The following is a 27,778-nucleotide window of genomic DNA, read 5'->3' on the forward strand; positions in this document are numbered from 1 at the left end:
AAAAAAACAAACAAATAAAACAAAAAAAAGAAGAAGAAAAAGAAAAAGAGGAATATAAAGATTAATGATAAAATAGCTTATAAGTTTTTTAAAAATAATACACCACGTGATATATTATCACATGAATTAAACGTCCGCGCGTTTGTTATTATTACGTAGTAGCCAGATCTTAATTAAGTAGAGAGGGCGAGAGAGAGACCTTACGGTACAACAGGACTTCTCAAACTTTTCTATTTGGCGACCCTTTTTAACCAAGCAAATATTTTCGCGACCTTGGGTATAGACTCTATACTATTTCCATTTTTATTATAATAAACTCACGAACATATATGTATAACGTTGCTAAACTGGTTTTGAATTAATTTACAGTTATTTTGCGTCTAGGAATTTGTTACTTTTGTTGAAATCTCTTTGACCTCCAAATACAGTTGCGTAACCCCATATAATGGTCGTCGGAGTTGCATCAGACTTTGAGAAACTTTTGAATACAAGGTCTCGACCATCATATTGTTTAATAATTTTTCGATTGAAAAAAAATAAAAGATGATTTGTTTTTTCTTTAAAAATACTTGAATACAAATCAACGGAACATTTTATGACGTTACAAATTAATAATTAATATCGACATGTGTGTGTGCGTGTGTGTATGTGTGTGTGCGTGTGCGTGTAAATTGACCCGTCCTAAAATGTCGAATATACATATATTATTAGAAATATTGTTAGAAATATTGTTCGCGATAATTTTTCAACTTCATTTTTTTCTTTCTTTTTCGTAGGAAAAAATAACAAATATTTCTCTTTTACATCACAGCTGCCATCTTGTTTTTCTTCGCCTATTATGCGTATTTATAAATATATACATACACTTACATTACAAAACAAACGAAATACCGGTAACAATTATTAGGGTTAAGAAACAAAAAAACCAGCTAAACGAATAAATACACATTGAAAAAGTAAATTTATGATAAATATCGCGCGTTCATATGTAAAAAAAAGAAGACGCAATTGAAGAAATTTCGAACAATTTGACGCATTAATAGCTTATCCCAAATGAAATCTTATTACATACATTGCATCATATTTACTTCGATCCAACACGTCACAACTACCATCCTCCAACCCTTTTACATCTTCTCTCTCACTTTATGTACATGCACAATTAATCGAATGCATTAAACTTTCCCCTGTTCCGCTTTTTAATCCAATTTTTCAAGTCTTTCGTGTATTTCCTTACAAATTATTATATATATATATGTATAACAATCATTGTAAATATATTTTTTAATTAACTTTGATTCGAAATAAAATAAAAAAATCGTATATATATATATATATATATACACATGTATATACATATTTACATACGTGTATGTATATATGTCATGTAATTGCGATAATGTATTAAGTGAAAAAAAAAGAGCTGATTTCATGATTTATTTGATAATATATAAATATAATATTTAAATAAATCGTAAAATCAATTTGATCGTCAATAATTTGTAGCGACTTAATTTATTGGCATAATTATTGTTATACATATATCAGGGCTTATCAAATCGAAAACCTGAAACCTTAAACCTTTTAAAACATTTGGCGATAATAAATCACAAAAAACAATTTATTCTGAAATAATTCATTAGTATACATGTAAATATAATTTGACTATGTATAAATAAAACTATGTTAAAATTTCCACGATTCCCAAAATTTAGTTAGACGATCCTGTATGGGATCTGAACTTGACGTAACCCATACAAGATCGCAAATCACAATTTGAGAAGCTCTGACATATATCGATCGGATATTCATTTGTTATTACATTCGTATCTTTTTTCTTTGTATTTTCACTTATGTTTATTTTGTTATCTTTTTTCTTCGTAATATTTTTATGTAGTCTTTTTTATAAACAAACGAAATAATGATTTATAGAATTAAATAATTATCTAAGATTACTTTGCAGTTCCTCTTAACGTTTTCAGATAGATATTAAATTAGAATTAGGAATAAGATGTGTATGTAATAGCAAAGTGATCCATCGATTTTTAGAAAATATTGTATAAAAAAGAAGAACATATGCCTGTATCATTTAAATTACAGAGAATTTGTACATTTTCTTGTATATTATTATTTCTCCATTGTTATGTATGCAAAATGAAACAAGATAAGAAAAACAAATAATAATAATAATAATAATAATAATAATAATAAAGTATGTGCTGCATTTATATTAATTACTATCACTGTAAATTAAGGAAAAATTTTTTTCTTACTTAAAATATAGTACCACGCGCATAAGTAATTAACATGATTTTTTTCAATGAAAAATTTGGAGATTACCGGCACTTTAATTTCCTTTTCTCTGATGCAATGAAACAATAAACGTCTTACGGGATTTATCAAAAGTAAATAATTTTTTTATTCATCTTATTAGCAATCGTACAAATTATCAATTTTTGGTTAAATGTCTGTTGTATATAAAATAGTAAAAAAAACAATCTTGCAGATACAATAATCGAATTATTCTAATTTTAACCAGAAGCATGTGGACGTTTTGAATAACGTTTAATTATAGCATTCCATTCGACTGGATAATACTGTTGCATAAAATTTCGTAACTTTCCATAGTTTTGTCTTAATGACGGGCTACAATCGTGGCAGTTGTTGACCACCATTTTTGGAATCATAGCTAAAACAATGCCATTAACAATACGATATTAATTATGGTTTCTAACTTAAAACATTTTCTTTTTCAAAAAAACGTGCATACTTTTCATGTTCAATCCTAATTGATCGCACGGTGCTCGGTCTAACACACAATCAAGCTGTTTCTTCATAAAAGATCTATCCTTCAAACGACTCATATGTTGATTCATTGATTTATCTTTCTTTTCTTGTCTTTGGCACAATACAATTACAAGTATAATAATGAGAGTTAAAATAGCGACGGCTGTTCTCACTTTCATAATTGTGTATCAAGAATTAACTATTATTTCTTAATCGATATTATTTCGTATTATTTAACAACTATTCTTATCTTCAACTTTATATCTTCAACTATAAATTAGCAAATATCCTTGTTCTTCGTACTTTCAGATCATTGTTTATTTATTTCCCCTTCTTCTTATTTTTCTTCTTCTTCTGATTAAATTTTCAATACGTTTAAAAATTTGAATTTTTCACTACGATAATTGTTTAATAGTTTACGGTTTACGATGCCTTAATTTTTCAAAAAGTTATGATTTTGTTGATTAAATTACTGTTTTTTTACCGAGTTCTATTTGTTTAAAAAAATATATATGCAAAAATAAATTTTTCGACAATTTTATGATTGATATATAAATTTGAAGGTTTCGAATATTTTCATGAATTTAAAAAAAATGTTGCAATTACATTAATAGGATGAATGTAATTAATGTAATAATCAATATTTTTTATTTTTTATATTATTATTTTCATACTGCAAGTATTTGAAAAGTCCCAAAATGTTACGGAAACAAAGCGCCGGTGATGTCGTGCATAGTCTTTATAGGCGACCGTAGCGACATTTTTCTTTGTTGCGAACAAAGCGCCTTGTCATATTTTGTTTTTGTCAAGAATTAATCAAGGACTGATTCTTATATATTTAAAATATAATAAATATAAAATATATAATAAGAACATTTTGCATACTAAAGGAAAACTAAAGATGTCTACCTATGTCATAAAAGATCTTGGTACAGAAATAAAAGGTAAAATGACAATGACTTGAAAAAAATCAAGAATATAAAAACAATGTATTAAACTGTTTTTTTAAATATCTATATTATTCAATAATTACAGAATCTTATGAACCTTTACGACAACACAGATCCTATTATAATATGTAAGTTAAACGTATATTACATTAATTTTTAACGTCAAATATAAAAGTTTTATTCTTATATTTTGGAATTATTGTATGCAAATTGATCCATTTCATTAGCCTTATTACGTATCACAATATTGCAATCTTTTTTATTTTAAATGATTATAAATTATTATCAACACACTGCAAACACGTGTATTAATATTTCAACGCGATTATTTTATTTAAATTCAATTTAAATTTAAGTTACATTTATAATCTTTGAATTCGATTGTATTAATTATTGCTGATATTTCTATTTGACACGTTACCTGCCACGTGTCCCTTTTTCGGTACATACTGAAATTCATTTCTACGTAAAATGATATTTTTCTCATTAATAGATAAAGAGGTGAACAATGATCGTTGATATCACTTTGATTTAGTCTATTATGATGTTTGGAAGACTTTTCAAGTCGTGTATTGATATCTGTTTTCAATAGGACAAAACTGGAAATATTTGTTTTTACATCATTTATATTATCTACTTTATCTTTTGTGGGTATGGATATGTACTCGAGGATAGAAACAGATGGACAACAACTTATAAACTTCACTCGAATAAACTTACTGGAAAAATTACTGTCATGGTCAATGCATCAGAATAAGGACACAGATATAAATATAAGCATAGATTACAAACGGCAATCTAACAATTCCACAGAGTAAAGTTTAATTATTTTTAATTTTTTAATTATAATTAGGTATCATCATTATAGCAGTCAAATAATTTTGTTAATAAATTGCAGAAAATTTGTTGTATGCTATTACACAATACCTGAAAACTGGAGTACAAAATGGGATCTTTCTCCCATACAAATAGATCCATATATTTGTACCCATATTATAGTAGGATTTGCAAGTATCACAAATTGTAGTGTTGATATGGGTGTCGATGAGTGGGCTTATGCAGAAGTTGTAAATATCAAGAATGATAATCCAAGCTTAAAAGTTATGATTAGTATAGGTGGTGGTGGTGATGAAGCGAATTCTGGATTTTCAGATATGATTAAGAACCATGCAAATCGAAAACAGTAATGACATTATAATTATTTACAAAATTTTTTAAAGTAGTCAATTTCATTGATTTAAATTCAATATTTGTTGTTTTCTTATATATTTCAGATTTATAAGATCTGTGTTAAATGTAACAGAGAAATTGAACTTCGATGGATTAGATCTCGATTGGGAATTCCCAACGTGGTCGACTGGAAAAGAAAAAGAGAAAATACATTTTGCACAGTTAATTCAAGAAATAAGAAAGGAATTCGATCGCAGTAGGAGAAAATTAATTTTATCTGTAGCAGTGGGAGCTCCACAAGCAATCATAGATCAATGCTATATTGTTCCTAATATGGCGGAGTAAGCATAATCATTATAGATAATAACAACAATATAAATGTTAGTAATAATATATCTGTAGAGAGACATATGATATTATATAATGTTAACACGTAAAGGAATTGATTTCATATCGGTTTATTAAAGTAATTATTTTTACAGGCACGTTGACTTTATAAATCTTATGTCGTACGATTATCATTTTTTTGAGAAGTATTTTCCTGTAACTGACTTGAATGCTCCATTGTTTCCGAATAATATGGAATTGGGATATTTATCCAAACTTAATGTAAACTTCTCTGCACATTATTGGGTAACTAAAAAAATGCCAAGAGATAAAATTGTCGTCGGTATACCAATGTATGGTCATTCGTATAAATTAGATAATCCTCTAAATCACAAGTTACTAGCACCAGCTATAGGATTTGGACAATTAGGTTCTAAAGGTTTTGTATCATATTCAACTATTTGTCAATTTCTGGATAGCGGAGCAATTAGCGTGTTTGAAAATACAAGCAAAGTACCATATGCTTACAAAGATTATGAATGGATATCATACGATGATAATCATAGTATTTATTATAAAGTAAGCATATATTATATTATTTAATAATATCGATAACGAATAATTAATAATCGATATATATAGAAAGAAGTATATAATAATTTATTTTTTTTTTTAGACTAAGTGGATACTTGACAACAATTTTAAAGGTGCTATGGTATTTTCTCTTAACGTCGACGATTGGAAAAATGAATGTAATGCAAACGAAACCTTTTCATTGACGCGTGCTATAACAAAAATGTTAAGAGGAAAGTAGAACATAAGAAATTAAAAAATTAATTAGTTTCTACTCATGTGATTTGTATTATGATGTGATATTTAACTAAAAAGAGTAAAAAATATGCGTGAAGAATCGATGTAATCGAGACCATATAAGGTTTTACTATTTTCTACAAATTAACGGTATATTTGTTTTGTAATATTATAAAAGTTATTTAGATATATTATGATTTAAATATTGAATCACACAAAATCAAATAAAGAAATTTTCATGTTACAGCATATGCGAGTAATCTGTACGTACACTCTGTGAGAATTGTCGAGATATTCCTAAGTATCAATATTATTTACATAATGAAATGACCGACACTACCTCAAAACTGAAGTACAATCAAAGTATATAAAATATTAATATATACAGCTAATTAATATCAAAGAAGAAAAATATGTACAAAAACTAAAGCATGTAAATATTTAAAAATTATATAATATTGCTAAGAAGTATGGAATTTGATGTTAGCTGGTCAAGGTAGATATAAATAAACAATATTAAACTGACTAAATGCGATGAAATACTAACACTTAATTAATTATTTATTTAATCCTTTTACTATGGCACACTTATGGCTAGATATGATTGCTATGAACAATGTGTTACCGATTAGTCAATTCTGGCAACATACAACTGCATTTTCTGTTCCCTAAATTTTATTTTTTATAATAGCAACAATATTTATATATTTATTTCTTTTTAAAAATATATTGCTTTTCAATGTTTATAAAAGTCTAATATAATGTATCTAGTATGAACTTATATATACTTCCTATGGAACGAAATGAATAAATTATGCCAGTTCTAATAAAATATTAAATATAAATGAAATTGTTAAAATATAATTAATACAATTAGAAATTCTCGGAAAAAGAATAAAAACAAGGAATATATTATATTATTTTATCAGAATAAATGCAGATAGTTTTCGCTTCACAAATTTATAATGTTATTTATGTTGCTTATAAGTTAGAAAAAGTATATCACAATTTTTTACACGTTTCTAAAAACTATACAAAATTATTTATTGAAATTTCTTTTTAATATATATTTAAATAGCTATTATATAGGTAAAAAAACATAGTTAACTTTAATATAAATTATAACCTAATTAATAAGTTAATAAAGCGTATCAACGTCATCCAATCATCGTCGATAGATCGTTATCCAGTCTTGTTGCCGAAAAATGTTTTTTTGTACAGTTCTTTTTCTCAATCTTATATGCATGAGTTTACGCTTTTCAATTGGAGCAGAAGTGATATTTTTATATCTATTTATCAAGTGAAAGTTTTGAGGTTAAGAAAAATGTTGCGAATACTTAGTTCAAAGTCTTCACAATATTCTCAAATTTTTACAAAAAATCGTTTATGCAAAGTGATACAATCGAGAAAACTTAATTTATTGGAATATCAAAGCAAAGAACTGTTAAGGGACTGTGGTGTTTCTGTACAAAATTTTACTATCATTGATGATTTAAATAAAGCTAACTCTGCTCTGGAAAATTTATGTTAGTATAATAATATATGTTATTATTATATATATATTAATTATAGTATAATATACAAAATCTTTTATATTTGTATATTATAAATAATTATATAGTAATTAATTATATAATGGTAACAATTTCGGGTTTAATGAACTCGGTATACTATTTTTCTTTATCTTTCAGGTGCAGATGAGTATGTTATCAAAGCTCAAGTATTGGCAGGAGGACGTGGTAAAGGCTGGTTCGACAATGGTTTTAAAGGTGGTGTACATCTTAGAAAGGAGTAAGTTCAAATAGATGTGTAAAGGTATTTTATATGGGAGTATTTTATCACTAACATAAAATAACACTGTGTTATCTTTACTATATCCATTATGACGGCTAATTTAAATTATTTTTTGATATATAATAACACAGAGAAATAATTCAACTTTAATAGTAATGAATAAAACTTTCATTTTTAAACATTAAGTAGCAAAGGGAGATCTAGTGTCATATATTACATGCAACACAATGTATATTTAATAAAAAAAAATCCACAATAAACTTACTATTTACAAGGGATTAAAATAAAAATCTAAGTCTTGATTTATTACTTGAAGATTAGTTAGAATTTTTCATGAATCCAGTTGCGAATTTGTTTTCCCTTTTTCATTTCTTTTTTATATTCAATAAAATCTATAATAAATTATGATTCTTCTTATTTATGTGTGTGTGCACTTTTGACAGAATGGTCATAGCTAAAATTATGATTACAAATATAATAATAATAATTGTATATTTTTTATAAATCAAATATTTAAAATAATTATTATATAGAACAATAGTCGCTTTTGTTTAATTTTTTTATATTATTTTGAAATATTTTTTTTCAATAGTCCCAAAGCAGTATTAGATGTTGCAAAGAACATGTTAGGTCATCGACTGATAACTAAACAAACTTCAAAAGATGGCATTTTGGTACAAAAAATAATGATAGCTGAATCGGTTGACATTGTTTCTGAAAAATATGTTTGCATTCTAATGGATCGACAACATAACGGACCAGTATTGATTGCTTCTCCAGTGGGTGGTATGGATATTGAAACGGTTGCTAAAGAACAACCTGAATTGATAAAAACTGTGCCATTGGATATATATAATGGAATTAATGATACCATTGCCAAAGACATCAGTAATTTCTTAGGATTTAGTGATCCAGAGATACATAAAAAAACAATTTACGAACTTAAGAACTTATGGAAATTATTTGTTGACATTGATGCATTACAAGTTGAAATCAATCCATTGGTGTTGACCAAAGATAAACAAGTTGTTGCGGTAGACGCAAAAATTTCATTTGACGATAATGCTCAATTTAGACAGCAGGACCTTTTTGCTTTAGAAGATACAAATGAGAAAGATCCAAGAGAAGTGGATGCGTTACATTTTAATTTAAATTATATTGGAATGGATGGGAATATTGGATGTTTGGGTCGGTATTATATACAGTATTATATGCATGTTTTTATAGTGTATATATATATCGATCAGGTATAACAGGATAATTTTTATTATTTTCATTTTCAGTTAATGGAGCTGGCTTAGCTATGGCAACAATGGATATTATCCAATTAAATGGAGGAACTCCTGCTAATTTTTTGGATGTAGGCGGAAATGTAAAAGAGAGTCAAGTTTATCAAGCGTTTCGTATTCTAAGCGAAGGTATGCCTTATAAGATTCTTACTGTTTTATATACTGTGTTATACGTATTTTAATGATATAATTTATTCTTTAGATCCAAAAGTAAAAGCTATTCTAGTTAATGTATTTGGTGGAATCGTTAATTGTATTACGATAGCAAATGGAATTATAGCTGCTGCACAAAATTTAGGTCTTAAGATACCTCTTGTCGTTAGATTAGAAGGTAATTATTCTTCAATAATAGAAACAAGAACATTTATTGCAAAAAATGACCAAATCAAAGAACCAACGATTGTTACAATTCAATGGCTAATATATTTATGATAGAACGATTTCTTTTTTAAAATAAAAATGTTTGTCAAGCCAAGTTGATTAAAGAAATAAAAAATAAGTTGGTTTTGACTTGGTCATTGTTGCATTTTAAGTCTATGACATTGTTAATAATTTTAGTTGCAAGAATTATTTTGTTTACTTGTACATACAAGTAAGTTATATGTATATACGGTATATTTTGTTTCTTTAATTTAAAATTTTTTTTGCAGGTACTAATGTAAATGAAGCAAAAAAGATTCTTAAGGACTCTGGTTTGCCAATAATTACTGCTAATGACTTAGATGAAGCAGCAAGAAAAGCTGTTATGTCTATAAAAACATAAGTATATATTACTATTTTCTTACAACACTACATAGCCATATAGCAAAGATTGGAAAATCTGATTGTGATCTGTAATGTGAGATTTTAATATAAAAGTTTCATATAATATAACTTGCATCACATTTTCTTTCCTTTTCATAAATTCATTGTCTCGCTGCAAATAATTAAGTAAATATAATACTGATTTTTACAGGGGTTTTTTTTTAATAATAAATGATTCTTGTATATATATTATATCGCGTTTCGAATATAACTCTATAGATATATTTGGATATTTTGTTGTTGTTTAAAATGTATATACGTGTTCAAAGGAAAAAAAAAATTTTTGTGTGTAGCATTTTGAATTATAAACTTTATTTTCGTTTTAGTAATAATGGATTATCATTTTTGATCCATTAATATGCTCTATTATTATTTTTTTATGATATAGAATATATTAAGAAATGCATTTTCCATAATATTCCCATAAAATGCAACTTTCCATTTCTATCTATTAAAATTAATTAAATCCCTCCGTGTTATATAATTTATTGTTTATTACGGGACTAAAATTAAAGTCTGTGATTATCTTTTCTTTTACGTTACTCTTTCCACTTTCAACATATTTATAAAAGAACACACTTTACTCAACATATATCTATCTATTGTTTATATACTTTATGTAACGTTTTAGAAGTATTTATTTCCGACAAAAGTACCAGATAAGAGAGAGCTTATTCTTCATTGCTATTATTGAATGTGACTTTATCTAGAAATCGTTTGATTCAAAATAACATATTTTAATTAGCATTGATTGGTGTATTTTGTAAATATACCTAGTTTAAAATAGACAAAATATTTGTTTTATATGCTATCGAATTATAACATAAAATGTATGAACAATGGATGTACTACCATAATAATACTTTGTAAATAATTTGTATATATTCGTAATCTTTAATATTAAGTTTCAGATGAAAAAAAAGAAACTATACGATTTAATGATTTAAAATACAAAAATCACATCATATGAATAATATTAAAATTTAGCAAAGAAAATCATCCCAAAATAATTCTCTACATCTTAGTTTAATGTATGATCTAAAATTTGAACAATGTAGCAACATTATAATAATAATAATAATAATAATAATAATCGTAATAATAATAATAATAATAATAATAATAATAGTAATAATAATAATCAATACTGCATGAAAAATTGCTTGAAGATTGCACAGTGTATAAATAGTATGTATAGTTATTTATTTATCATGTATAAGTACCATAATACGAAGTATTAAATGTTACATACAAACTAAAATCGGCAGAATAAGAGATACGATTTCGAGCATTTTTCTAAGAGTAAGTGGCATGAGATTAAAATTTTTGTTTTAGCGACGTTAGATGTAAAATATAAAATATTGTGTGAAGGTAGGAAACGAACGACTCAAATATATCATTAATGTAGTGTTGCATATTCTCTAACATATTGGTAAAAGTTACCAAAATTTGATAACAAGTTGTTTTCTTAAATCTTCCTCTTCTTCTTGGTACAAATAATCTTGTATAATTAACTTAACCTAAACGAAATGTTACAATGAAAAAAACAAAGAAATAGTTTAATCATTTGATGCATTAACATTTTTTTTAGTAAGATAACTTTCATCAATTTTTCTCATATTCGCAGGAAATTACATTCCATTTTGACTTTCGTCCATTGTGTTGTATTATAATGGGGGACTAGAAATTATACATATGTTCCTTGCTTCGTCCAAAATAAGAAATAGTCTATTCTGTGTGTAAATATTTATACAGGATCTTGAATGTTTAATTAGAACTTAAAGATAGGAATCCACTAGATTCACGCAAGACTATATAACACCACGCATACATAACCATATGTATTATATATATCTAAATAATTAGATATATTTATATATATATTCTTTTTTCTTTCATACGTTCTACTTAAATGAATAGAAATCAATTCGTCCCATATAATTATTCTATTATGCTGTCAATTATAGTATTTAACGCAAATTAACAATTTTCGTTGAATACTTATATATTTTTTTTTTGTGTGCATCTTGGGAACAGGGTGATTTTCTAACTCACAAACGTATATTGAGACGTGATTACATGCAGAGCTGAAACTTTTTGTTGCTTACAAGTGGAAGCATGTCAGAAGCATAGTGACGTTCGCTCTTTCATATACGTCACAGTATAGTTGGTTTGTGTAGTGTGCGTGTAGGATAGTCGGCATGGTGTCTCCAAGTGAATTCCTAGCTTCGACTTCACGTACTTACCTAATATAAAACAAGAACACAACAAAGTTTTAGCATTTACTATACATTTCAAAATATTTAATAATACCCCAATAATTTTCAGATAGTTTCCTACCCTTTGATTTTCTCTACATACATTCTCAATCTATTTTTTCCCAAATATTTAGCTATTAACAATGTCAAATTGATAATGTTGATATTTCTTACTTTGTTTGTTAGGAGTATGCTTTACTATTTTTAAAGCAAATCTCGTATTCATCATAATGCAGTTGGTTTTTACAAATGGTACGGTAATTTCGTGTTCTGTATAGTATCATCAGTAAGGAAAAGGAGAAAAGAAGAAAGGAAAGATGTGAGAATAGAAATTAGCTTATCCACTCTTAAAGAGAAGAATGGCTACCTGACCCAGGTAGAAATATATAAAATGTCTTGTCTCATGCGTTACATAACTTCCAAAATTACGTCCTACGATGCAGTGCCACGTTGGATTATATTTTTTATCAAATTCTTTCTTGATAAATGCTGCTATATCCTGCAATCAAAAACAAAAATGAACTATTATTTGTATCTTATTAATTCTTATGCACAATATATATCTGCGAAATCTATTTTTCTGTCCAAAAATATAAAATAAATTAATTCATTATACATTTATATCATCTATTATTTTATAAAAAATACATATTCTTTAAAAATATGTGTGGTCTATGTATTATATGAATAGTATTGAAATTTTATATATTTTTAATTAATTAAATGATATCATAACTGATAATATTGAATAATGTATAAATGAATAAAGAATAATACCTATAACCTAAATAAAGTATGCATTTCTAATATCGTAAGTATTTTCCTTCATACTCTGACAAAAAATACAAAATAAATAAAAAATTAAAAAAAAGAGAAGAAATTTTCATAGATTTTTCATTCGTATTTCGAATTAAATGAAATTTAATATTAAATAATAATACACTTCTCTATATATAAATATACTTATTTATACATTTTATGAAATGTACAATGAAGCATATATATATGTAAGCATATGAATGTTTCTTGTTATTAGTTACATATTTTGGTACTATAATTAAAAGTCGCTTGATTTTTTATAGAAAACAATGCATAGGAATCTTATTTTGCATTTCGATCCTCCTTTACCTATATTTTTATACATATAATTGTTTTATAATATTCCTGAAAACCCTTAAAACTTAATGAAAAGCTTTAATTTGCTACTCTATAAGCTTATTCTTTGTTTTTTTATGTACAATGCAGTTCTTTCAATTCAGAAATAAGATTTTCAAATAGTTCAATAACTTTGCTTATGAATGTTAGACTTATATCATCCAATTAAATATCAGTTCTATTTTAACAATATACAAAATAAGATTCCCAGCCAGTTAATTTCGATGTTATATTTCTTTAAAATATTAGCAGAGTGAAAAAATTTGAAAAGTCCTGGAATATGATACATAGTTGCTCCACACATTAAATCATAGCACAAGATGTTAATTTAGATAGATAAGAAAACTAGATATTCTTAACATGTTAAATACTATACTGATCCTTACGGATCAACCTTAGTCTTTCCATCCAAACTGTGTCAGTCACCAATAGTCAACATTTTTATATTTTTCTACAACTAAAAGATCATCGTGGCCTAAACGGAAAACTCAGCAAAAGCAACTTAGCATCTAACCTTTTCAGTGTTGAACATTCTTAGCCAAAGCAGTTAATATTTTATTATTATAGTTACTCTCACCAAAATAACACAAAAAAGTTTCTACAAGCATTATTTTGGTGTGACAAGATTCAAAACAATAATCAATTAAAAAATCAACATTGCATTCTTTGCATTTATATCGACAAATATGCATATATGCACCCATAATCCATGCTGACAATTTTTATTAAACAAACACATGTTCATAGTACTCAAAAGGTTTTTTTAACGTGTTAATGGTAAATAATAAATGATATTTAATCGATAATTACCTTTTCTATGTTATACTTTTCCAGAGCTTGAGTCGCACAATCAACAGCATCTTGCTGCATCTCTTCAGACATATCCGCATTTTTGATAACAGCCTTTCTGTCTGACATTTTGTTTGTTCTATAAAATATAGGATTATTGAATCTATTGTCACATACATACATGTATATATATATATATATAGATATACATTTTTACATAATGTACGTAATAAATATTTGATAGAAATGTTCCAAACATTTATGTACCAAAAGTTACTCTTCAAAAATTCTATTAAAATAATAAATAGTAATCTAATAAACTATTAATAAAAAAAATTGAAACTTTAAATAGCTTATTGGTTTAGAATACATTAAATATTAGAGATACTTTGAATAAATATACTCAAATTCAAACATGTAAATAAATAAAACAGTGTATAAAATTGATCTATTAAACACACTTGAGAATAGAAAAATGATTAATTCTAACGACAGCATGTATATCAATCGATGGCATAACAAGGGGGGATTTTGAAATAATTTCACGAAAAAAAAGAAAAGACGATGTTATTAACTTGACTTAAATATATAAAGTAAAATATGATATTCCAACGAAATTAGGAGAATGAAACGCGGGAGAGGATATTGTTTTGTCGATATGGCTTATAATAAGTATAACAGTTTATCCGCACGCGATTGAAATTTCGATCGAAATCACTTGAAATATATTAACTTAACTTAGTTTTATAATATTCTATTCTATATAGATCTAAAATGTATTAATAAATTTCGTTGGATCGTAGAAAGAGAGAAAAAAACGAGAAGGGGGTCTTTTTGCTTGCTCGCTCTCGTTCACGGTTTTTAAAAAAGACGATACATTAGATAAAATAATAATAAATACCTTTTTTTATAAAAAACACACTTTCACAAAAAAACGCAGAGAAAGCGTTTAGAATTTTCTCTTTAAATCCTATAATAATATATACGCGGAATTCTTTATTATGGAATAATTTACTTAAAAATTTTTGCGCACTTAAAGCCGACTACGAAAATTACTCGACCGAGTTTCACACTGAAATGTCCGCAGATATCCTACGATTCTTATTGGCTCACGATTAGGGTCTTCTATCAGGGTCTTCTATCGTTCCAGAATGCCTTGCTTCTAGTATGCCGCGAAAAAACAAATTTTCATTTTACTTTTATCTCTTTACACTAATACTTTTTTTTTTATTTCTATCGATAATTAAAATTACTGACGTATATGCACTTTAAATGAAATATTTTTATTTTTAATAAACATATTGAATTTATTTTATATGACGATGGGTTGAAAATTTTTGAGCATCAATATAAACAAAATTTTCTTTTTTGTATAAAAATGAATTTCGAATAATCCTTACGTACTACTATAAATTGTATATTGTACATGTAATTGGCTCATGGTAAAGTGAGTTTGACTGAAAACAAAAATTATTTTTACGTTACGCTTAAAATTTTTCAATCAACCCATGTAATAATTAAATCTATTTTACATTATGCTCTATTATTATTATTTTTATTGTTTAGTAATTAATTCAAACGATTAAGTTAGTATTGTATAAAAGGTTTTTCATTCTTATCAAGTATCTTTTAATTGAATATATTTTAAATAATAATTACATTGTATAATTATAATTAAAATCATTTACCGCGTTATCGTAAAATCGTAAATAATTTCGACCGAAATATTAACTTAATGAATTGAAATTAATTTAAATCAAAATTGATCAAATCGAATGACATTTAAAAAAATTAAATTTATGGTGTTTCGTAATATCGAAAATGTCGACGTGTTGTTTAAAGTTGTGCAACTTTGCGTTCGATTTAAATTAGCTTCGATTATCGATCTAACGCATGTCAGTTTTTGATTTGAATTATACTTATTGAAACCTAACGCCCTGTTACAATCCTAATTTAATATTATGTACGTGTATAAGTGTTTGATTAATCGTTAATTTATCTGAAAACAAAAAGTTTACCTCGTTGAAATGAATTATGTGACTATTGTTTATAATATAAAAAGCTGTACAAGGGTTCAACAAACAATCTGATAATGAAGATTGAAAGTGCTAGCAATATAAAGCTATGAGAATTATTATTCTCATCATGTTTTACACTATGATTTATATAAAAAGAAATTCCGCACAAGGAGTGAATGTTACAAGAAACAACAAAAGTCGAATTATCATCTGTAATCAGGATATTTCTGTGGAACCAGTTTCGAGATCAGGTATGCATTCATCAATAATGAAACGTTTATTATAAAGCAATTTTATAAACATTAATGTTTATTAATTAAAAATAAGATATAAAAATTATATTTTTTCCATTTTTTTCTTAAAAAATAGACATATATTATTTTCATAATAAATGGTACAATTTATTGTAACAGTGCAAATGAACGATCCTAACAACAATTATTTTTTAGAGACATCAATGAACGATTCTACTCAAAAAATCAAAGTTACTCTTTTAAATGTAAATTGTATGGACAGTCACCCGTCTAATTTATGGAAGAGCATCAAATTTAATTTCATACAAATGAAGTTCCAAGCTATCGATTACAATCTTTTTAAGTTCGACGAATTCATCGTACATTACGAAGTTTATGCAATTGACAATCTTGACGTCAATCAAAATGGCGAATGCGTATATTTGCAGATTTATATTCCAGGATATATTTGTATTGACGTAGGATTACGCACAGTTTCTTATTCGATAAGTATAAAACGTAACATTGAAAAACAATTTCAATTAAAATATAATTTAAGTAAAAATAATTTGATGAGGAATTATAATGGAAACTATAATAATATACCAATACATATTCGATTAGGTAGAAATTTAAAGTCAGTTATAATGCCACGTAATATTAAACGTCAATTAGGGAATATCCAAGTTTATAAAATGCATCGTAATGAAGATTCAAAAAGGAAGAATAAATTTTTGGAAAAATCGTATTTTCGAAGAAAAAGAAACGTCGATCCACAATTTGACGATGAACGTTCGTTATTGTTAAGAAATTTAAAAAACAAAAATCAATATTATACTACAGTTAAAACTGTCAACAGCTATAACATAAGAAACGTCAAATCATCGAATTTACGAAAACTTCTTGAAAGAGAATTGAAAATGCAGGAGGAAGAAAAACGAAGGAAAGAAATTAAAAGAATGTACAATAATTCGAAGAGTCAGGAAAAATTGATTGAAAACAATATACCTGACTACGATTATTTCATTGATGAAAATTTCAAAAATAATGATAAAGGTAGCCATGATTATGATTACGAGGATACTAAAATAGATACTCATCATGATTATGATCATGATTACTCTAAATCGCATTTATCAAGTACTTTAGCAAGTGGAGTAACACAAGAAAGCACAGCAGACTATGATTATTTCATAGATGATGATTTAGAAAGTACTGATGAAGATGAGGACGATTACGAGGAACCTGAAGATATTACTTATCATTGGTATGATTATTATGAAAAGGATGTAACAACGTTCAGCACAGTATCAACAACAATCGATGTGGAAGAATTACAAACAGATATAATATTCACTCCAACGAGCGAAGAAATTGATGTTACTTCTTTTGTTACATTAGCACCGATTATTGAAACTTCAACATTAATTATGATTTCTGTAATCACAGAAACATCAACAATTGTAACAACAACATCTACTACCGAATCAACAACAAAAATTACACAAACGTTGTCACCTGCAATGACTACAGAATTTACGATCTTGACTATTATTTCATCTAGTACAACTTCAGAAAGTACAACGGAAGCAACAAGTATGACTACGGAGTATACGAATACTTCGATATCAACTACAGAAATTACAACTACAGAATTCTTACCTGTTGAAGAAAAGACTACGTGGATGGAAAATGTAACAGAACTATTATTACCAGAGGAAACAGGATTAATGACTACAGATTACTTAATGAAAACTTCTGTTACAATGCAACCAACGATGACTTCGAAAACCTCACAAATTACTTTAATTACTGAAAATGTAACTGTTACAGAGTTAATGATGGAAACAACAAAGATAGAAACAGGAATAAGCGAGATCATTACGACGACCACTTTTACGTCGATCGAATTAATTACATCGTCTTATACAACTGAAAAGACGATTGGTTCAGTTTATTTAGAAAGTACAACGTTGTCAATAAAAAAAGAAGAATGGCCTGAAACGTATACAACGGAAACAGTTCATACTACTTTTATTTTTACCCCTGAAATAATTATAAATATAACAATAGAAGAATCGTCAGCAGAAACATTGCCAACTTCAACTACATATAGTTTAATAGAATCTTCTTTAGAAACATCCACTGTTACAATAGAAAGTGAAACTTACATTTTCCCAACGACATTAGTAACATTTTCTACTTACTATATCGATAGGACATCTATATTAGAAACAACTGTTCCATTACCTTTTACGATGTCAACCGAGATGATTACATTGACAGAAGATATTTTTGAACCCACGAGCGTAACAACGCAATCAAGTTCATTGATTTTTACGAAAAGTACATCGACACCTTCCGTAATTATAAAAAGCACATACAGTTTTACAATTTCTTCTTTTGAAACATTTACTACTGAAACTTATATTTTCCCAACAACATTGACATTTACTGATCAAATATTAGAGAGTACTATCCCATTACCTTCAACAATTTTACCGGAAATTATTACACTAATGGAAGATATTGTTGAACCGACTAGCACAACAACATTTTTAACTTTAACAAAGTTTAGTAAATTTCTATTGTTATCTGAGATTGATACATCATCAACATCAATTTACTCGATAACAACATACACCAAATTGGAAGAAGAAACGAGCACAATGGTTGATATAATTTCACAATTTTTAACTTCGACTTTTTCAACTTTTCAAGAAATCACATTACCGGATTTTGAAATTACATCTACCAAGTTAGATGAGGAAACACTTGCATTCCTAACAACACCCTTAATTGATATATTTTTATCTGAAACTTATACGTCAACACCCATACCATTTGTACATACGACAATTCCTATGTCATTTGAAGCAACTACTACGGAAGACTTTGTTTTATTCTTAGCACGTAGCACTACCATTGATATGTTTACTACAATTGAATTTTCAAAAACCTTAAAAACAATGTCAGCAGAGAAAATGCAAATGGAAACGGATAGTTTGGAATATGAAGAATTTTATGATGAGGAATATGGCGAAGATTACAAACAAACGTACGAAGAAAACGAATATGAAGACGAGAACAAATCTATTACAAGCTGGTATGATTACGAAGAAGAGGAGGAAACAAAAAAGTTGTTTGATTTAAAAACTACTCAAAAATTTGAAACTACTGAGATTATAGAAGAAGAAATTACAAATGAAATCATTGAGAGGACAACTTTCCCTACAGTTTCATCGACTGCAAAATTCACCCCAACAGAAATGTATCCAACATTGTCCCAAATAATAACGATAACTATAATAGAAAAATACAAAACTTCAACGACTATTTCAACAATCAAAGATTTCGAAAAAACTTTGACAACTAAATTATTAACATCTCCAATTCCTACCATCGAAGAGTATACTTTAACTACAGAAAAAGTAATGACTTACACCACAGAACATTTAGAATGGTGGACTGATCAAAGTTTTCTTACAAAACATGATCACACGTTGAGTGAATTTGAAATTGATCCTAAAACCAAATTGGATGTTACCCTTCCGAAATTTATTTATTCGCCAGATGAAACAATAACTGGAAGTAGTGTGCATTTGGAGATAGAAGTGGCTACAGATAAATATTTCAAAGAAGAAACTCAATTGGGTTTTAGCGAAAGTGAAACTGAGGATTTTCAAATGTATTTTACAACAACTTCTGATTTCATAAAATTATTTACGACGGATGATTTATTAGACAATAAAATAAGAGGTGAGACAGGTAAAGAAGAAATGTTAAGAGATCTTATAAGTGAGATTAAAACATTGGAGAAACGTATGGAAGATATTACAAAGATGGAGGAAGAACAAGATAAAAGAGAGAAGGAATGGGAAGAGAAAAAACGAAGCAAAGATTTGAAGAGTATTGTTGATATTACTTATCCTGATATATTTCCTAAATCGATTATTGACGAAACCCAAACGATCGAAACATCATCAAGCGATAGTATCAATTATACTTTAACTGAACTGCCATATTCTAGTATGGAACCAACAACTGAATCTTCTTTAATGAACGAAGAATTCGAGAAAAAGATACAAAATTTAAGGGACGAACGAGAGAGAAAGCAAAAAGAATTGAAGGAATTAGAAAAACGTTTAAAAGAAAGAAAAGAAAAATTCGAAAGAGAGAAGGAAATGTTTGAAGACGATTTAGGAAGCGAATTTGACGAAAAAACGGATAAAGAAATGACTTCATTGTTCGAAACGAGTGAAGAAAAAAGCACCGTTCATTCGTTTGAGGAAGATGAAGATGAGGTTGAAGATATCACACGTAAATTGGCTTCACCATTGACGACATTGACGAACAATCTTTCATTTGAAAGTACTTTTAAGCCTCCTATTGAATCAGAAAAATTTACACCAGCACCACCGACCGAGAAAACAACCTCGATGTTACAAAATTTAAATAGAGTGACTATAATTCCAAAAAAATGTAACAAAAAGAAAAGGAAAAAAGTTAGAAAGGGAGAGGACTATACAGGGATGTGAATCATGATTTAACAGGTTTTCAAATAAATCGACTTTGAGTCGAAAGTTATGTGTCTTGAATATGCAACATGTTTACAAAAAAAATAACTTTCTTTTGCTTTCCCATATTTAGCGAGAGAAAAGAAAAGTCCGTAAATATGAGGATAAGTTAAAAAAAAAAAACTATAAGTAATGAAGTTAACGTGTGTAAATGATGTATAAATAAGAAATCTTGATAATTTTAAATAATGCAGATAATGTGAGAATGTGATGTGTAGATAGATAAATTAAAAAATAAATTAATATTAACACATTGCGTACGGCACTCTGCTCGCTCAATGCGCTTCCAGGGCCCGTACATTTTTGAGCGCTCCAAAAAAACTTTGTATAATGCATATATACACATTTTTAATTCACATTTATAAAGTATTTTTTAATATTACTATATATTTCTTATACATTTTTTTTTTTTTTTGGATTTGCTATCTCGTAACTTTGAGCTATGTGTTAAATATTGTTTGCTCTAAGAAAATAATAATAATAATAAGAATAATCGTATTAATGATTACAGACAGTGAATAGATGTTTTATAAACACGATGTACATACGCAATTAGATTTACATGTATAGATATATTCGTTGAGAAAATAAAATAGAATTTAATTGTGTATCAAATAAAAATAATTTAACATGATCAATAATAAAATGTGTTGCATCCTTAACCTGTTATTTAGTTATGATTAGTGAAAAAGAAGAAAGAGGGACATTTAAAAGCAGGTTCAGCACTGAACTGCGATCAGTTCTACGCATAGAACGAACGAGCCTATTACTTCTCCTAAGATTCGAGGTAAATAAAAGGTACGCTTTTTAAAGTTTTCATTTAACAAATTTTTAAACGCAGTTATAAATACGATAATTTAAAAGAAATTAATGCATTCTTAAAAATTATTTATTTATTTGTAGTGTTAGGTTTGTTTTTTAATTTTGGTTTTCCATAAGATTTTTTGTTAGTATAATAAAAGTAATATATATTATTAATTATAATAATAATATTTTTAAAGCATTATTTTTTAAATCAAAATTGTAGATAAAAAGTATCTTAAATTGGAATAAAATTTTAATTAATCATTGGTTTCTCTTAGTATATTAAAAGCATTACTGTTGCGCAGGCTGTTAAATATGGTATAATACAGGTAACGGTGCATTTTCATTTCTTCCGTATGCAACTTTCTCTTACAATACCTGTCTTTTACTTTCATTTTAAAATCCTGCATCGCGAATAAACCATTAACATGAGTATCATTCAATCGACCAACATAGTTCTAACATTTTTTTCATGCAGTTGTCATTAAATGTACATATTAAAAATAGTATAACTTCCGGAGTAAATTATATTAATCAATACGCAAACCTTTAATTTTTTCGAAACAACAGAAAAGGGACTTACACCACTTTTAAAATAATCGGTCCAAATTATAAAGTTATTTGGAAAATTTACAATTTACAAGTGACTTATATTTAATTATTTTTTAGAATGATTGTCACAGTCGGTTTATTTTTAATAGTAATAGTATTATTATTATACTGGGAATCACGCAAACCTGAAGGATATCCACCAGGTATGTCATTTTTATAAACATTTGCAATATTATCATCTTACAATTAGTTTGAGCACAGTTATATATAATATTTTCTTTTGCCTTAAATAATACAAAAAAAATTGTTCGATTCAAAAGGGACAGTACTTTAATTAATAAAAAAATTGACTAATCTTATTACATGCAGTTTTAATACGTTTTTTGTACAAATGATTGTTTTGAAAAAAGAATCAAGATAAACAAAATGTTCGAATTAAATGTGTGAGACACAGTTAGTAAATTTTAATTCAATTATTAAAAATAATGAACAGGTCCTAAATGGTGGCCAATTCTTGGTTGTGCAATGGAAATAGCACGATTACGAAAAGACACAGGATATTTATTTAAAACTTGTTCCGTTCTTTGTGAAAAATATGGACCAGTGATTGGTTTAAAAATTGGTAACGATCGCATAGTAATATTAAACGATTATAATAGCGCAAGCTCTATGCTTACAAATCCTGATTGCGAGGGTAGACCAACTGGTCCTATGTACAAAGTAAGAACTTGGGGTAAAAGGAGAGGTGAATTATTTATTTATTCGTAGAATAAACAAATCAATTAATTATTAATGCAATAATTTTTTATTGTTAAGTTAACATTTATTTTATCAGGTCTTATCTTAGTTGATGGTCAATTGTGGATAGAACAACGACGATTTATTCTTCGTCATTTGAGAGAAATTGGATATGGTCGAAATAGCATGACTGAAATTGTAGAGGATGAAGCTTTGAAATTAGTCGAACATTTGGAGAAATTGATTTATAAAGAAAATAATAATATTAATATTAATAACGATGACAATTTATATCAAATAATCGATAATGAAAGGAAAACGCTTAAATCTAACATAATGGACAAGTGTAATATAGATAAAAAATTACATAAGAGGAATAATTTTCAACAGGAATTAAATACTCAAATAAATGACTACAAATCGAATAATAAGTTAAATCCGAGGCAAATAATCATATCAATGAACGATGCCTTTGGCGTAACTGTCTTAAACACCTTATGGAGAATGATGGCTGGTAAAAGGTCACTTTTAAATATTTTACGATTAATAAATATTAAATTGTTTATTACTTAGACCAATACTTTCATAATCATCTCTCTCTCTCTCTCTCTCTCTCACACTCACACAGTTAATATATAAAATAATTATTTATAGTAGTTTTCTTTCTTTCTTTCTCTCGTGTTAAATAGATTCAATACCGATGACGAGACGTTGATGTATCTTCAAAAAATTTTTAATACACTTTTTAAAGAGATCGATATGATAGGTGCACCGTTCAGTCATTTTCCATTTTTAAGATTCATCGCACCTAAACTTTCTGGCTATCAGCCATTTGTAGAGGTGCACCAACAACTCTGGTTGTTCTTACGTGTGAGTATAAAATTATGAGGATTACGAAACAATGTTATCATTAACTATTTAAGCTAGAAAAATGTTTTTTTTTTTTTTTAATGTTAACAGATTCATAAATTTTTAAATTTGTTTCTTTTAGGATGAATTAAACAATTACAAGAATACCTTTAATCCGAACGCTCCACGAAATTTGATAGACGTTTACTTGTCAGCTCTAAACTCGAATAAGTGTAGTGAAACATTTTCAGGTATAATTTTTAATTGCATTATAATGCATTACACAATTATTATTATAATAAATTATTAATTAAGATCATATTCTTTACAGAATCTCAGCTGCTAGCTATTTGTGTCGACTTCTTTGTAGCCGGCTCTGAGACTACGTCGAAAACTCTAAGTTTTGGTTTCCTGTATTTGATACTTTTTCCTGATGTTCAAAGAAAGGCGCAAGAAGAAATCGATAGAGTTATCGGTTGTAAACGTTTACCAACTTTAGCTGATCGGTCAAAGTACGATTTCTATATATTGATTTTTATAATTTTAATATTTAAATTAAAATGTGTGTATATGATTTAATTAAAGGATGACGTATATAAACGCAATTGTTTTGGAATCATTGAGAATGTTTGCGGGAAGATCTTTGAATGTACCACACAGAGCATTAAAAAATACGTATATAATGGGACATAGAATTCCTAAGGTATGATATATATTTTATAAATTAAATCAAATCATTTTTTATCAAATAAAAAATAACTGCTTGCATAATTTACAGGATACAATGATTATTGTTAATTTTAATGGATTACTTATGAACAATTCTTGGAATGATCCGGAAGAATTCAGACCAGAAAGATTTATTGATAAAAATGGTAAAATTTCTGTACAAGATCAATATTTTCCATTCAGTATAGGTACGTTTATATAAAATACAATTAAAAATAATAAGAGAAATAATAAGAAAGATAAAATTGATAAATATATTTATACTCGTAACAGGTCGGCATCGCTGTATGGGAGAAACATTAGCAAGAAGTAATTTATTCATTGTAATAGCTTGTCTATTACAAAGATTTACGTTTTCTGTAGTACCTGGAGAACAAAAGCCATCCACATTAGATATTGTCGATGGTGCGACTGCTAGTCTAAAACCATTTAAAGTATTGGTTACTCCTAGAACATAATCCATAATTAAATCTTCTATAAAAATATAGAACGGGCCTTAATTAAATATTAGAAATGCAGTTATATCATTAAACTTATTAATGAAAATTTTGTGCCCATCATTTCATTAAACTGTTAAAATAAGTAAACATGAAATTGAACATTGTTTTTTTGTAAGAGTTTGTTACATTTATTATTTTATTTTAATTACAGTAGTAAAAAATAAAGTCTATTAACACGCGTTAAATTACTTATCTTTACTGATTTCTATTGGTAACAAATCTCCCCACTCGCTAGCTCTTGCACAACGATATGCATTTCTGTAAATATATCATTTAATTATTAAACATTATTGATGTATTTATTTTATCCAAGTTAAATAAAAAAGGAAATATATTATGTACTAACTTTCCATGTTTGTTTTTAGTGAAAATAATCTCTTCTAATTTCCCATTAGCTGTGCATGTACGACATATTACATGCTTGGATCGTTTCAATATTGGTCGTACTATACGCGGCCATTGTTTATCGCTATCTGATCGTACATCTAAAAAATAATATTTTGTCTATAACAATATATTGTCTATAAATAAAGAAGATATTTAATTATAATTAAATTTACCTTTCTTCAATACAACGTAAGAGAAACGGTTTGTTTTTAAACAAGAAGTTCCTGACACTGGTAATGTGAAATAAGAAATTTCAAAATTACAAGGAGTATTATCCGAGTGATATCTCGGACACTTCATATCATGAGGACACTATATATAAAACAAAATATTTCTAAAATATTAACTATATTAGAAAGAATCTCTTTAGTTTGAAAACTTAAAAATATAATGAGAATAAAATATATATTCTATAATAGTACTTACAGGTGCATAAACATGACCATTATTATTATCATTATTATTATCTGACTGCAGAACATTATAGAGTAAAATGTCGCGTGCTTCATTTACTGCCTGTAAAAAGACGATTGATATTAATTGTAAGAATAAAATGAATATTATTTCAATACATTTCTATAATACATACTGTAAATCCAGCATTTGTTCCATTTTCGATAATAACAAGATAATTTTGTGTTTTAGCCCAAAGCTTTTGTACAACATCGAAACGTTTCTTTATGTCAGGTAATTCCAATAAAGAGAATGAACTAACAACAATATCATAAAGGGGCTATAACCATAAAAATGTAATTAACAATTCATTTGGTATTTAAAATTGGGTATATATAAAATAGCATAATTATACCACAGGAGTCGCAGGAAAGAATTGTCTGTAAAACATGTTTTTGATAGGATGAGTATTGTACTTGTTTATTTCTGCCGACAACTCATTCATATGAGAAGAAGAATCTACACCAAAATATTCTATCAAAGAATCGGACCAAAGTTGTGACGATGCCCTAAATTAATAATATCTTTCATGATTATTTAATATTTATATATCTTTAATAAATATACAGTAAATTTAATATGTACCATATAACTGTTCCAATTCCAGATCCAAAATCAAATAAAGTTTTTGGTTTAAAATCGACATCCTTCATTTTTATTTGATTCAAAATATTATACACAACAGAATATTCAAATTGACTTCTACTAACTAAGTATAACAAACTAATTTGTCTGTTATAATTGAGAGAGATATTAGATGAATTATGTGAATTCTGCTTTTTATGACACTCTAATTCAGAATTAGTATTCGTATTATCATTAATATTAGTATCATCAACTATTTCATATAACTTTGAAGGATTCATAGAAACATATATTTTTTTTTCTTCATTCGCTACAACCGGTTGTTTGATTGTTATGTGTCTACCGAGTAAATGTTGCATTAATTTTTGTCCACCTTCCCTCAAATATTCTCTAGGAATATTGGAATCTTTATAGAATACAGACAAAAAGAAAATAATTAGTTCGCACAATATATATTACGTTATTATCATCATATTTAAATAACAATTACTACAAACCATCTAAAATTATTTTAATTGAATCCTTAATCCAATTGGGTACTTCAACGACTCGTGGCCTTATGATTCCAGGATGATGTCGATGCTTTAATAAGTTTTTATCTAGCAAATTATTTAAATCGTCTTCAAGTTTTACATCTGGCTTGGATGAAAACTATAAATATAATTATATTAAAATTATCTAATTATATGATAATTACTATACACAGTACAAGTAAATTTTGACACGTTACATACATTATGTTGTTCTTTTATAAACTATATATATTTTGTAACTTACAAATCGCACTGGTATACGTCGAAGACAATACATTTTTAACATCATATGATATTTTTTTCAAAGTTCATATCATCAGGGAAAGAAAATAATGTTTACTTTAACTTATAAAAAATATAAAACCATTTTCTGATCATGCTTTTGTAAGAAATTTTCTTAACAATTATTATCGTTTCATATATTGTTCATGATCTGTTTAATAATTTGTTCGTAACCACGTATTTCTTTATATTTAATATATTTATAAGCTATTATAAACTTTTATTTCACATCAAATTAATGTAAACAATTATTTAAATAATAGTATAAATATAAATTATGATTTTGTGTATTTGATTAAATTGAAACAAACTATATTATACGCGTAGTGTTGTTTCCCGATACTAATGTACTAAAATTTGAGAGTTATTTTATGCAATATTATATCAAATTTTAGTCAATAGATA

At 27.0% G+C, this 27,778-nt stretch overlaps 7 protein-coding genes across 11 annotated transcripts; 4 read left to right on the forward strand and 3 right to left on the reverse strand.

Annotated features, from left to right (window-relative positions):
- Positions 1-2,003: 2,003 nt before the first annotated feature.
- On the reverse strand, positions 2,004-3,302 carry LOC106788922. The gene is made up of 2 exons (XM_014752638.1): positions 2,771-3,302; positions 2,004-2,689 (listed from the first exon to the last, which is right to left on the reverse strand). Exons 1-2 carry the CDS (start codon positions 2,964-2,966, stop codon positions 2,532-2,534), a joined length of 354 nt encoding a protein of 117 aa, XP_014608124.1. The 5' UTR covers positions 2,967-3,302; the 3' UTR covers positions 2,004-2,531.
- A 128-nt stretch (positions 3,303-3,430) lies between these two features.
- On the forward strand, positions 3,431-6,586 carry LOC106788934 (acidic mammalian chitinase-like). Of its 4 annotated transcripts, none has more exons than XM_014752673.1 (8): positions 3,431-3,731; positions 3,823-3,865; positions 4,330-4,551; positions 4,636-4,920; positions 5,012-5,248; positions 5,390-5,813; positions 5,911-6,194; positions 6,292-6,586. In XM_014752673.1, the coding sequence occupies exons 1-7, from the start codon at positions 3,689-3,691 to the stop codon at positions 6,046-6,048; spliced, it is 1,392 nt and encodes a 463-aa protein (XP_014608159.1). In that variant the 5' UTR covers positions 3,431-3,688; the 3' UTR covers positions 6,049-6,194; positions 6,292-6,586. The 4 variants fall into 4 exon arrangements, with proteins under 4 accessions (XP_014608159.1, XP_014608160.1, XP_014608161.1 ...); XM_014752674.1 differs by having other exon boundaries at positions 3,433-3,731; positions 4,386-4,551; XM_014752675.1 differs by having other exon boundaries at positions 3,433-3,731; positions 4,389-4,551.
- A 391-nt stretch (positions 6,587-6,977) lies between these two features.
- Positions 6,978-9,997, forward strand: LOC106788935 (succinyl-CoA ligase [GDP-forming] subunit beta, mitochondrial). Its single transcript, XM_014752677.1, has 6 exons — positions 6,978-7,570; positions 7,736-7,835; positions 8,431-9,026; positions 9,122-9,256; positions 9,330-9,458; positions 9,778-9,997. The coding sequence occupies exons 1-6, from the start codon at positions 7,285-7,287 to the stop codon at positions 9,888-9,890; spliced, it is 1,359 nt and encodes a 452-aa protein (XP_014608163.1). The 5' UTR covers positions 6,978-7,284; the 3' UTR covers positions 9,891-9,997.
- A 1,612-nt stretch (positions 9,998-11,609) lies between these two features.
- On the reverse strand, positions 11,610-15,221 carry LOC106788936 (dynein light chain 2, cytoplasmic). Of its 2 annotated transcripts, XR_001381950.1 has the most exons (4): positions 15,035-15,221; positions 14,155-14,272; positions 12,364-12,688; positions 11,610-12,177 (listed from the first exon to the last, which is right to left on the reverse strand). XR_001381950.1 is itself a non-coding variant. In XM_014752678.1 (3 exons), exons 2-3 carry the CDS (start codon positions 14,260-14,262, stop codon positions 12,527-12,529), a joined length of 270 nt encoding a protein of 89 aa, XP_014608164.1. In that variant the 5' UTR covers positions 14,263-14,272; positions 15,035-15,221; the 3' UTR covers positions 11,610-12,526. The 2 variants fall into 2 exon arrangements, 1 of the variants encoding a protein (XP_014608164.1); XM_014752678.1 differs by having other exon boundaries at positions 11,610-12,688.
- Positions 15,222-16,290: 1,069 nt separating this feature from the next.
- On the forward strand, positions 16,291-20,922 carry LOC106788915 (flocculation protein FLO11-like). The gene is made up of 5 exons (XM_014752629.1): positions 16,291-16,402; positions 16,565-16,894; positions 17,441-20,050; positions 20,129-20,413; positions 20,588-20,922. The coding sequence occupies exons 1-5, from the start codon at positions 16,291-16,293 to the stop codon at positions 20,920-20,922; spliced, it is 3,672 nt and encodes a 1,223-aa protein (XP_014608115.1).
- A 1,513-nt stretch (positions 20,923-22,435) lies between these two features.
- LOC106788939 (probable cytochrome P450 303a1) lies at positions 22,436-25,309 on the forward strand. The gene is made up of 9 exons (XM_014752683.1): positions 22,436-22,520; positions 22,811-23,062; positions 23,153-23,576; positions 23,745-23,925; positions 24,047-24,155; positions 24,236-24,416; positions 24,490-24,607; positions 24,683-24,821; positions 24,907-25,309. Exons 1-9 carry the CDS (start codon positions 22,436-22,438, stop codon positions 25,089-25,091), a joined length of 1,674 nt encoding a protein of 557 aa, XP_014608169.1. The 3' UTR covers positions 25,092-25,309.
- On the reverse strand, positions 25,246-27,739 carry LOC106788940 (methyltransferase-like protein 17, mitochondrial). The gene is made up of 9 exons (XM_014752684.1): positions 27,336-27,739; positions 27,056-27,209; positions 26,559-26,964; positions 26,329-26,482; positions 26,110-26,253; positions 25,947-26,036; positions 25,694-25,832; positions 25,480-25,618; positions 25,246-25,391 (listed from the first exon to the last, which is right to left on the reverse strand). Exons 1-9 carry the CDS (start codon positions 27,378-27,380, stop codon positions 25,319-25,321), a joined length of 1,344 nt encoding a protein of 447 aa, XP_014608170.1. The 5' UTR covers positions 27,381-27,739; the 3' UTR covers positions 25,246-25,318.
- Positions 27,740-27,778: the final 39 nt, after the last annotated feature.

This window comes from Polistes canadensis, unplaced genomic scaffold (genome assembly GCF_001313835.1).
Source record: "Polistes canadensis isolate GaletaPanama2010 unplaced genomic scaffold, ASM131383v1 scaffold_157, whole genome shotgun sequence".
Lineage (NCBI taxonomy): Eukaryota > Metazoa > Arthropoda > Insecta > Hymenoptera > Vespidae > Polistes > Polistes canadensis.

What these genes read in the sequence shown, in the direction of transcription:
- LOC106788939 (XM_014752683.1), top strand. Translation starts at nt 22,436, where the DNA reads ATGATTGTCACAGTCGGTTTATTTTTAATAGTAATAGTATTATTATTA. An exon ending in AACTTGGGGTAAAAGGAGAG is followed by an intron (nt 23,063 to 23,152) that starts GTGAATTATTTA and finishes TTATTTTATCAG; the next exon opens with GTCTTATCTTAGTTGATGGT. An exon ending in AGAATGATGGCTGGTAAAAG is followed by an intron (nt 23,577 to 23,744) that starts GTCACTTTTAAA and finishes CGTGTTAAATAG; the next exon opens with ATTCAATACCGATGACGAGA.
- LOC106788935 (XM_014752677.1), top strand. Translation starts at nt 7,285, where the DNA reads ATGCATGAGTTTACGCTTTTCAATTGGAGCAGAAGTGATATTTTTATA. An exon ending in GGTGTACATCTTAGAAAGGA is followed by an intron (nt 7,836 to 8,430) that starts GTAAGTTCAAAT and finishes TTTTTTCAATAG; the next exon opens with TCCCAAAGCAGTATTAGATG. An exon ending in GTTTCGTATTCTAAGCGAAG is followed by an intron (nt 9,257 to 9,329) that starts GTATGCCTTATA and finishes TTTATTCTTTAG; the next exon opens with ATCCAAAAGTAAAAGCTATT.
- LOC106788922 (XM_014752638.1), bottom strand. Translation starts at nt 2,966, where the DNA reads ATGAAAGTGAGAACAGCCGTCGCTATTTTAACTCTCATTATTATACTT. An exon ending in ATTAGGATTGAACATGAAAA is followed by an intron (nt 2,690 to 2,770) that starts GTATGCACGTTT and finishes GCATTGTTTTAG; the next exon opens with CTATGATTCCAAAAATGGTG.
- LOC106788915 (XM_014752629.1), top strand. Translation starts at nt 16,291, where the DNA reads ATGATTTATATAAAAAGAAATTCCGCACAAGGAGTGAATGTTACAAGA. An exon ending in GGAACCAGTTTCGAGATCAG is followed by an intron (nt 16,403 to 16,564) that starts GTATGCATTCAT and finishes TTATTGTAACAG; the next exon opens with TGCAAATGAACGATCCTAAC. An exon ending in CACAGTTTCTTATTCGATAA is followed by an intron (nt 16,895 to 17,440) that starts GTATAAAACGTA and finishes ATAATGATAAAG; the next exon opens with GTAGCCATGATTATGATTAC.
- LOC106788940 (XM_014752684.1), bottom strand. Translation starts at nt 27,380, where the DNA reads ATGATGTTAAAAATGTATTGTCTTCGACGTATACCAGTGCGATTT. An exon ending in GACGTATACCAGTGCGATTT is followed by an intron (nt 27,210 to 27,335) that starts GTAAGTTACAAA and finishes TTATATTTATAG; the next exon opens with TTTTCATCCAAGCCAGATGT. An exon ending in TCTTTCCTGCGACTCCTGTG is followed by an intron (nt 26,254 to 26,328) that starts GTATAATTATGC and finishes TTATGGTTATAG; the next exon opens with CCCCTTTATGATATTGTTGT.
- LOC106788934 (XM_014752673.1), top strand. Translation starts at nt 3,689, where the DNA reads ATGTCTACCTATGTCATAAAAGATCTTGGTACAGAAATAAAAG. An exon ending in TCTTGGTACAGAAATAAAAG is followed by an intron (nt 3,732 to 3,822) that starts GTAAAATGACAA and finishes CAATAATTACAG; the next exon opens with AATCTTATGAACCTTTACGA. An exon ending in AACCATGCAAATCGAAAACA is followed by an intron (nt 4,921 to 5,011) that starts GTAATGACATTA and finishes TATATATTTCAG; the next exon opens with ATTTATAAGATCTGTGTTAA.
- LOC106788936 (XM_014752678.1), bottom strand. Translation starts at nt 14,262, where the DNA reads ATGTCAGACAGAAAGGCTGTTATCAAAAATGCGGATATGTCTGAAGAG. An exon ending in AAAAGTATAACATAGAAAAG is followed by an intron (nt 12,689 to 14,154) that starts GTAATTATCGAT and finishes TTTTGATTGCAG; the next exon opens with GATATAGCAGCATTTATCAA.